Raw genomic sequence first — 10,510 nt, forward strand, 5'->3', positions numbered from 1 at the left:
CTCGTGTGTTGCACCGTGGAAATAAATAGACAATTTTGGAATTTGCAGATGTTGTCGGGTAGCCATTGAATAGGCTATTCCGCCATCAGAGATTGCTAACAGGTGTTTCAAAATATCTGGGAACTTTCCAGAGCTCTGAATGACAGAGGATAGCTACAGATCAGTTCACAATCATTGAAGTAGGCTGCATTATGGGCAATAATTTATGGCTTTGTTAATCAACATAGAAGAGGTAAGGCACAAGTTCAACAGCAAACAGGACTTTTCCGCACATATCAAACCATGTAGGCTAGCCCAATGAACGCCTATGTAAATAGACAAAACACTCGCATCAAAGCAGGGTAACGTCTTCAGACTTGAGAGTGCTGTCAAATCGATACAGTTTGCTCATAATGGTCTAGTGGTGGTGAAGTGCAGTCATGCTGCATTCAAGAGCGTAGGGTAGGGTACGTCCCGTAGTAGCCTATATTTTAATTTCACGTCTGTAATGGTAAGAGATTGCACAGGGATAGATAATGAGCGGTTGTTTAAGATTAAATTACAAAGCCAGACACCTTCAGATATCAGAGACCCCCTCAGATTTTTGACTTTGTTGTTTTTATGGGAGCCAGTCCTCACTCTATGGGAGCTCGGCTCCCTCTGGCTCCCACGTAATTCGAGCACTGGTGTGTGTGTGTGTGTGTGTGTGTGTGTGGTGGAGGCTGTGGTGGAGGAGTTTCCCTGGGTTTGCTCTGAGGCCAGTTTATACGTTCTGTTCACACCGATGATAAAAACAGCTGAGGAAGGGTGTCGCAAACACGTCATGCAAAAAGGTGGCCAATCAGAGATTTCAAACAAACAAGGGAACACCACCTCACAATGCAACGCCACAACGCCATTTACCCCTGCTTACATGCTTACATGCTAACGTCAAACCAGTTTTTTTCCTAATCTCCACTTTGGCCGGAGTTTTCAGAAATAATCCTTTTCGGTGATAAAACCTCTGCTTTCGTGTAAATAAGAAGGCCAGACCGTATGAAAATATATGCGTCTCTCCTACATGTAAACGGGGTCTGAGTCTGACCTGAATAACAAATACAGAATCTGAGTATGTATCCATCAGATACCAGAATAAAGTGTTGCTAAAAATGAAAGTCTCTCTCTCTCTCTCTCTCTCTCACCCCAACACATGCACACACACACACATACACACACACACACAAAGAACATTTTCAGGTATGCATACAGTACGTGAGGTTATCGATGTGAGTATGGGGCCCTGAAGCTGTCTGAGGGTATTGTTGTGTGTTGTGCTCAGTGCCTGATAGGACAGCTTACTGATAACACAATTCATTTCCACAGCCTGCCATACCTGCCATACCTGCGCCAGAGCAGAGAGATGCCCTGTGTTGTGTGTAACTATCTCAAATCAAGAGAGAACCATTTGACCTATCCACATCAGCAATATAAGCAAACACACATCAGCGTTACATAGAGTGTATACATATGTAAATGTTCACAGTGCAAAAAACCTCTAATCTGGACTTGATATGCAAAGCCTGTATCATCTGCAGGGCCGGAAAGTAAGTGACTTGGTTTAGTAGCTGTGGTGTATCTGATGTTGGGCCTGCACACTGTGTGTATGTGTGTGTGTGTGTGTGTATGTGTGTGTGTGTGTGTGTGTGTGTGTGTGTGTGTGTGTGGTATCTGATATTTGGCCTGCACAGATTGAAGTGGTGCTGGGTAGAGAACGTGCCAACCAGCCCCACATGGCCAGAGAGATAAGAAGATGATGAACCTCTCCTCGGATGAGGCGACGGGGGGGATGTATGTGTGTGTGTTTGTGTGTGTGTGTGTTTGTGCGTGTGTGTGTGTTTGTGTGTGTGTGTGTGTTTGTATGTGTGTATGTGTGTGTGTACTGTATGTGTTTGTTCCTGAATGTTTTGTGTGTTTGTGACTATCTGTGTGTGTGTGTGCGTGTGTGTGTGTGTTTGAGTGTGTGTGGTGTGGAAATGGGAAGTTAGAGAGGTGGAAATGATGTCAACAGAGGCCACAGCATTCCAGCATCTCAGCAGATACAAAAGTGAGAAGAAATAGCCAGTGTCCATTTCTGTGCTTACTCAAACCACTCGATGGGGAGATCAATCTAACTCTATCAGGTCTGAAGTGAACTCTTCCAGAATCCATCAAACTTAGGGCAACCACTCCTGCCACAACACCGAGACACGCTCCAGACACCCTCTGCTTCAGGGCCCTTCTCATATCCCTTTCTTCTTCAAAACAAAAAGAGGGGAAAAAGTTTATCTTTCTCTGTTTTGTTTTGTCGGCCAGGTTGGTAATGGACCTGTCGGATGAGTAATAATGATGAATTTCTCCAGTGGAGGAGCGAAGGCAGGAGAGAGGGAAGAGAGAGGGACTCATGGAGGGGAGGAGAGAGGGGTGGCAATGTTGGTGATGGAGGAGAGGAGAGAGGAGAGAGAAACTCACTAAAGAGAGGAGAGAGAAGCTCACGGAGGAGAGGAGAGAGGGAGGAGAGAGGGATGGCAATGTTAGGGACAGAGGAGAGGAGAGAGGCTCATGGAGGAGAGGAGAGAAGGAGGAGAGAGAGAGGCTCACGGAGGAGAGGAGAGAAGGAGGAGAGAGAAACTCACTAAAGAGAGGAGAGAAGCTCACGGAGGAGAGGATACAAGGATACAAGTGTAACGACCCTCTCTTGTGCAGGTGTTAATTGTGATGATAATGTATGACTCCACACGAACTCTTCTCACTGTTTTTATTTCTCTGCATTCACAAATAAAACAAAGAATCCACTGAGATTAGACGATGACGACTGCATACCCAAATCTCCAGCAGACTAGTTCTGACTCCTAGCATTGTCTATGCTATTCCTGAACATAGATAAAATAATGCATAGCTTGTTCAATTCAGTTTAAACAAACATAAAATCATGCAGAAGAAACAACATACAGAGTTGGCACACGTTTCACACGTTGTGATCGTATAGTTTTTTTCCATTGAATTCACAACAAGCAATGATTCATTAACAGTATAAACAACGTACCTGCATTCACAAATAAAACAAAGAATCCACTGAGATTAGACGATGACGACTGCATACCCAAATCTACAGTATAAACGTAAAAAGGAAATCAAGAAATTGCAAGTGTTTTCTTCATAAAGCTAGCTAACATAACGTGGCTGCCGCCAAAAAGACGTAGGCCACAATGGCTCAATTAGATACCATCTTAGACAACACTCTAGCATTACTTGCAGAAATTATCTATTAATACAACTTATGTATATACGTATTTGAACCAGTGTGGAAGACAAACATGTTATTTTATATTAAAACACAAAATTATTCACGGAGCACTCTCTATGCACAGCTTACCTCCAGCAGACTAGTTCTGACTGGAGTACGGGAAGAGCAAATGCTCAAAATATTGAAATGCAAAGTAGAAATGAAAATACAATTGCAGTCGCAATGTCTCATGTTTTAAACTCATGTGAATGGGTACGACATATGAAAACATTTTAAACATATAAAAACCAGTGTATATAAAAATAGAGATTACAATAACAATGTAATATCATAATTTTGAAAGAATTCACTTTATGTAGGTGAGGTTATTTTCAACTCTGTTACACCCACCCCCCACTGAATTCTGGACAAAATTACACACCTGCTTCAACACTATACCCAAAGCTCATCAAATGTCAAGGGACTACACTAAAAGTCCGACCATATAAAAGGTATCCTTTAAGGATGTAGTGGACAGAGAGAGACGTCAAACTCTCCAACCAACCACCGGATGAAGAATGCCTTACACATTCTACACTTGCCCAAAACTATCAATACATAATTCACCAGGTATAAGTGTTACCCTACTAAAGCATGGCAAGGCACCAAAGGTGCAGAAGACTTATGCCCTAAGAGCTTGAACAACAGAGCTGCAGACAGTCCGAACATTCTGCTGCAATCGTTTAGTGATATCTTGTCTAGCTATAGTATAAAGGAGTCTGTTGACTGGTCTAATAACACGACCCAAACGTGTAGTAGTTTGTGGTACAGGCTCAGACAACTCAGTGTGTACATCAGTGGGTGCAGTGTCAGAAGTAACTAAACAAGCTGTGTTGTGATCACTAACAGTCAAGGCATCTTTAACTACAGTCTCGTCAGTGTGAGTAGGGTAAGAGGGTCCAGAGCACAAATCTGATGCTTCGTCAGACAACACGTCAGTCGGGTCAGCAAGTGGCTCACTGAAAGTTCTCTCAAGAGAGTCAGGTAGGTGACCTGGTGTATTCAAGTGACTGACCCACTCTCTGGTTCTTTCTTTAGCAACAGGTAACACTGGCAAGACATCAGAACTTGGACTCTCAATATTAGAGCTGGGCAGACAGCCATTCAAATAATTTACAGGCTCAGAATCACTCATAAGACTCTGGACATCTTCCACACTATGTTGAGACTCTTGCTGGACAGACACTTGGTCTTCCGTCTGCTTGGATGAAGTTTGACCTGAAGCCATGGAATGGACATCAGGGACAGAAGACAGGACAGAAGACATTGAGAGGTCAGACGGAGAAGAATGTGGCACACCTTGGACGGGAAGGAAGTTCACCAGCATGAGCAGATTACGATGAACCACCCGCTCACTCCCTGTGACAGTATTCTGTATTTTGTACGTGTGTGTCTTTGCATTCTTATCCATCACAGTGTAAACAGTCGGCTCCCAGCGGTCTGCAACCTTCCTCTTCCCTCTCTCTTTCTTATTGGCCACAAGTACACGGTCTCCAATCTCAATTGTTGCTCCTTTCACTTTCCTATTGTAGAGCCTCGTCTGTCTGCCTTGTTCTTTAGTCGCATGTTCCTGAGCAATTAACATGGCTTCTCTCAGGTCCTCAGACAGCTTTTAGACATATCTGTCAAAACTGGTGACATCAGGGTCAGTCAAAACATTACCAAACAGGATGTCTACTGGAAGACGCGGCACCCTCCCAAACATCAAGAAAAACGGTGCATATCCTGTTGTTTCATGAGAGGTACAATTATACATGAAAGTGAGTGTTTGTAAGCGCCTAGGCCAATCAAGCTTTGCTTCAGGAGGAAGAGCTCTGATCATGTTGCCAAGCGTTCGATTAAAACGTTCAACGCTGCCATTCCCCATTGGGTGGTAAGGGGTAGTATGGGATTTTCGCACACCCGACAACTTCAGAAGCTCAGCGATCAATTCACTCTCGAAGCTTGGGCCCTGGTCACTGTGTATTCTCTCAGGAAACCCATAGACACAGAAATACTTCTCCCAGAGGACTCTCGCAACCTGCTTGGCTGATTGATCTCTGCAGGCAAAGGCCTGGGCCAGTCTAGTGAAATGATCTGTCATCACTAAAACATCTACAGACTTATTGTGTGAATCCTCAGCTGACCAGAAGTCGATGCATACGAGTTGCAAGGGTCGGGTGGTGACAATACTTTCTAGAGGAGCTCTTCCATCAGGCTCAGCTACTTTGCTCACAATACAACGCTGGCAATGACGAACATATTCTCTCACATCTCTGTCCATATGCAGCCAAAAAAATCTCTGTCTAGCAATGTTTAGAGTCCTAGACTGGCCTTGATGACCTGCGCTGTCATGCACTCCTTTCAAGACATCAGCTTTCAGGCAGTCAGGAACTACAAACTGATTGCGTCTTGTCTTTGAAATCTGATCACGTGATACTCTGTATAAGATGTCATCACTCAGAACGAACTTTTCCCAGTGTTTCAGGAGCCTCAGGACCTGACTTGTCTCCTGTGCTCTTTCTCGTCTGGATGGTCTCCGAGACCTCTCCACATAAAAATGAATACGGGACAAGGTCTTATCCCTAGACTGTGCCTCTCTTAGATCTTCAACAGAGAAGACAGGCAGGCTGGACAAACTGTCAGGGATGAGCTGGGGTAGGTGACCCACAAGAGCTGTCGCACGAGTCCTTGCCCCAGAGTTCCATTCAGTGTGTGACTGGATAACAGCAGTGACTTCCTGTGTGGATAAAGACTGAGCTGACATGTGAAGGGACTGGGCATTTGTAGCAACCAGACGTGTTAGCTTCTCTGCCATTACAGACTGGTTGGTGGATTCTCTGAAGGTCTGTTGAACAGCTGTGTCAGATACAACAGCGACCTCTCTGGCGAGTTCATGAAGTGGTTCACTGACCAGTCTGTGACCGACACTTTTGCAAAAAGGGACACGACTGAGAGCGTCAGCAACAATGTTTCGTGGGCCTGGCACATATTTGATGTCAAAATTGTAGCTGGCTAATTTTGACACCCATCGCTGCTCACAACAGTCAAGTTTAGGTTTAGTCATAATATGTGTCAGTGGATTATTGTCTGTCCACACAGTAAAATCATGGCCTTTCAAACAGTGGCTAAACTTGTCACATACTGACCACTTTAGTGCAAGAAACTCTAAGCGATGGGCGGGATAGTTCTTCTGTGACCGAGTTAAGGACTTGCTAGCAAACGCAATTGGTCGAGCCACTGAGTCACCTCCTCGTATTTGAGATAAAACGGCTCCAAGGCCATCCAATGAGGCGTCTGTAGACAGCAAAAACGGTTGACTAAAGTCTGGGTGAGCCAAAACAACAGAATTGATGAGGGCCTGTTTGAGTTCAGCAAATGCCCGGTCATGGTCAGCAGTCCAGTCGGTTGATTTTAGTTTGCGGCTCACTACAGCACACTTAGACTTTCGGCCTTTCTTCTGTTTCTGACCAACTAGCAGTGAGAACAAGGGCTTCGCAAGGGTTGAGTATCCTGGGATGAAGTGCTGATAGAAATTTAGCATGCCAAGAAAAGATCGCACACGTTTCTCCGATGGCGTCACTCCGTCAGCTTCCATCAAGTCAGTCACAGTCATACTGCTTATGCTCTCAACTTTGCTGGGGTCAGTTGAAACTCCGTGCTCATCAACGATGTGGCCAAGAAATTTGACAGACTTCCTCAAAAAGTAGCATTTCTTAGGTGCCAATTTCAAGTTGTGGGCACGGAGTCTGTTGAACACCATCTCAAGACGTGCGAGGGCAGAACTTTCATCAGGAGCAAAAATTAAAATATCATCCAAATAGCATAACAGACTTAGGTAGTTTTGATCACCAAAAATGGAAGTCATCATTCGCATAAAACTCCCCGGACTGTTACAGAGCCCCTGTGGTAGCCTGTTGTACTCGTAAAGCCCCATAGGTGTAGTAAATGCTGAATACTTCCTGTCGTCCTCATGTAAAGGCATATTATAAAAACCTGAAGTCAAGTCCATTGTGCTGAACAGCGAATTGCCACCAAGTGCTGCCAAGCAATCAGCCTGATGTGGCAGAGGGTGAGCGTCTTTCAAAGTCCTCTTGTTCAACCACCTGAAGTCAGTACACACACGCAAATCACCATTCTTCTTCCAGATAAGAACCAATGGTGAGGCATACTCACTTGTTGACTTTCGAATGATCTCTTTTTCTTCCATTTCACTTAAGACCTGACGTAGTTTTTGGTACTGGCTCGGTGGCACACGTCTGAAAGGAAGTCTGAATGGCTTTTGATCAATCAAGTGGATTCTATGAACAAACTCTTCTGCTTTGCCGCAGTCAAGGTGGTTGCGTGAGAAAACATCCTGGTAGCGAACAATAAGTTCGGACAACTTGTCTTTACAGTCAGACGACGCATCACACAGGCTGATGTCCAGTTCACTCAGGCCAATGGACTCTAACTTCTCCCCAGCACATCTCACATCGGGACAGACAGAGGTAGCAGGCACAGTGAAAGTGCTCTGATGACAACTGATCAGATCTAAATCTTCCAAAGCTACACAGGGCACCAGGTCAGCAAGCTTAGCGTTACGCCTCAAACACAAAGGCTTTTCAGAAACATTCATCACTTTCAAGGGAACCCATCCATCTGCCCACAAAGGTGTGACAATTCTGGCAACCATGAGGCCTTTAGGTGCGGACCGCGCTGACGTAGGCTCTGTCATTACTGTACTACCAGGAGACACGTGTGTGAGTTTTGGCAGCTTTCCCCACAGGAGGTATTCACAGCCAGGTTGAAGGCAAGTGGCTGAGTTGCAACGTACTGTGCCTATCTTCTCAGGCATTTCACCATCACCCCACCGATGCAAGCCAGCTAGCATGGAGAGAAAATGTTCAGTTTCAATGTCGGCAGATGGCGGAGCAGAAACTGCTGTCCAGTACGTACTACATTTCTTTGACTCACACAGTATGTGTTTGATCACATTGGTCCCAATAATTAAGTCATCATGTTGCCCTTCAACTACGATTGTCGGTACAATCAATTTGCAGTCACTAACCTCCATGTTAATGTTGAAGGCTGACTTTGGGTGCACTTGTCAACCTCCGACACCAATGAGAGTCACATCAGTGGAAAATCTCTCTGTTTCACACACTGCACCAGCAGAGAGCAGGTTGCGCATAGCAGTATCACTGACTGTACATGCCATTGACCCACTATCTAGCATAGCGCCAAGTGTCACTTTGCCCCCCACCTTCACTGATACATAAAATAAGCTGTCACTGCCACCCACAATCTGAGTGTTTTGATACACAATGTTTGTTGATTGAAACTGAGACAAATTGGCAAAATTAAAAGCTGAATCAGAAACATCTGTGTCTGGCGAGTGGGAGGATTCTTTATGACCTGTATTGCCTCCCTCTGAATACAGGTCAGCTAGTTTCCCGAAGCTGGGCCAAGTTGGGGCGGGGCGTTGTTTGGGCATTGCCGCTTTGAGTGACCAGGGGCTAAACACTTGAAACAGAGATGATCAGAGCTGCAGTGAGACAGAGTGGAGTGATTAGCATCTCCACAAACTCTACATGGCGGCGAACTGAAAAAGCTGGGGCGTTTCTTACTACGCTCAGGACTATGCGGCTCCACCCTGGCCAAGACTCTCTCTAGCATACTCATCATGCGGCCAAGAACCCCATCATCTGGCTGCTGAGCACTCTGTGGCGGCGGGAAACGCTGTGAACGCTGGACATGCTGTGGTGGCGAGATACGCTGTGGGCGCTGAACGTGTTGCTGGACACAAGCAGAGTCTGAGCTTGAGTTGGGAGTCTGCAACAAAGACGTGGCATGAGAACATGGTGGACAACTTGACTGGGGTTCCATCCCATAAGAATCAGAGTGTGCACCGGTGTTAGAATCATTGTCGAGCACAGCTACAGGGTGACTTTTCAGCTGTGGGACACTGTAAGATGTTGCAGATGCACCCCATTCTCGTTGGTATTCATCTATCCTGAGCTGTATGTCTCTAGAAGTCCACTCACTGACAGGCTTGCATTTAAAAATGGAGGAAAGCTGCGGATCAGGACAGTGCTTTGCAAACATTTGTGCCACCTCTCCACTTATGTTCTCCATTCTCCTACCCTGACGGCGCAGTCCCTCATCAGCTGTGTCTGCAGCTTTATTTAGTCTGATCCAGTAGTCGACTGGATTTTCTTTTGGCTTGGGCAGTGTGGTGTAAAAGTCTTGCAACGGAAGTGATGATGAAGACTGACTGAAGTATCGCGTTAAAATGTCATATATGACATCTGGGTTCTGCTTCACATCAAGTGTGTCATCACTCCTCAGAGCTACTTTGACCACGTCCCTTGCCTTTCCTAAAAGCCTTCCCTGTACCTCATCTGCCTGTTCAGCTGCTGTGTAAGACTGTTTCCTAAGGTGAGCTTTTGTCATGGCAATCCATTCCTGGACGGAGTATTTGTCAGAACTATTTCCCCTAAAAGTCACGGGTTCACGTTCAGTCTTGACATGAACTACTACTGGCGTTGTGTTCTGTTGTGTAGGGCCTTGAGTAAGAACAGTCACTGGTTTGTCAGTCGAAGGTGTGTCATGTGCATTAGTACAATCAGTAAGTCCAGAAGAGAAAAGCCTAGCTACAATGGAGTTACCTATTTGCTCTCCCAGTTGGCCTACCATGTCAGTCAGGTGTTGTATGGCAATGTTGTCACTCACTGGAGTAGAAGCCCGTGCATTCTCCCTCAAAAACAGCTCACTAGGAGACCAGCCCGGGCTCAAACCATGCCCTCTGCTCCCCACATTATGTTTTTGAAGACCACCCGCACCCTCACTACCATACCCACTAGACAAATGAAGACCCCTGCCCCTATTCATGGAGGACCCTTTTAACCCATTGATCTGACTGCTATTCCCCTCAGCCATGTTAACTTGAGTAACACAAAATTAGAAATAGAAATATTAATGAAAAAAAAAAGAATTCACTAATGCAAATATTATCACACTACCTGGGAAATACTGAACACTAAACTGTAGTGTGATGTGAGGAACACTTAATTGAAAAACAAATTACTAAATAGTGTGCAGTAGCGCAGCTACACTGACAAATGACTAAATAGTGTGCAGTAGCGCAGCTACACTGCGATGAAAACTACAATGAATATAAAAATGCAGTGTTAGAGTACCCCCTAGCGACCATACGAAATCACCAGAAAATTCACGATGCACATTCCAGGAACACAGCACAGCGCAGCA

At 45.3% G+C, this 10,510-nt stretch overlaps 2 protein-coding genes across 2 annotated transcripts in view; both read right to left on the bottom strand.

Moving 5' to 3' along the window:
• Window positions 1-2,735: 2,735 nt before the first annotated feature.
• LOC121677920 lies at window positions 2,736-4,882 on the bottom strand. The gene is made up of 2 exons (XM_042057078.1): window positions 3,891-4,882; window positions 2,736-3,856 (listed from the first exon to the last, which is right to left on the bottom strand). The coding sequence occupies exon 1, from the start codon at window positions 4,863-4,865 to the stop codon at window positions 3,903-3,905; it is 963 nt and encodes a 320-aa protein (XP_041913012.1). The 5' UTR covers window positions 4,866-4,882; the 3' UTR covers window positions 2,736-3,856; window positions 3,891-3,902.
• A 10-nt stretch (window positions 4,883-4,892) lies between these two features.
• LOC121678560 (gypsy retrotransposon integrase-like protein 1) overlaps window positions 4,893-10,510 on the bottom strand; it is a 6,123-nt gene continuing 505 nt past the window's right edge. Inside the window, exon 2 of the mRNA XM_042058180.1 lies at window positions 4,893-6,210. Within this exon, the coding sequence (XP_041914114.1) occupies window positions 4,893-6,077 (1,185 nt within the window). The 5' untranslated portion in view covers window positions 6,078-6,210. The remainder of the gene's footprint in view (window positions 6,211-10,510) is intronic.

This window comes from Alosa sapidissima, chromosome 12, assembly GCF_018492685.1.
Source record: "Alosa sapidissima isolate fAloSap1 chromosome 12, fAloSap1.pri, whole genome shotgun sequence".
Taxonomy (NCBI): domain Eukaryota; kingdom Metazoa; phylum Chordata; class Actinopteri; order Clupeiformes; family Clupeidae; genus Alosa; species Alosa sapidissima.

Excerpts from the sequence above, each read along its gene's own strand:
- LOC121677920 (XM_042057078.1), bottom strand. The coding sequence starts at position 4,865 with ATGTTAATTGCTCAGGAACATGCGACTAAAGAACAAGGCAGACAGACG.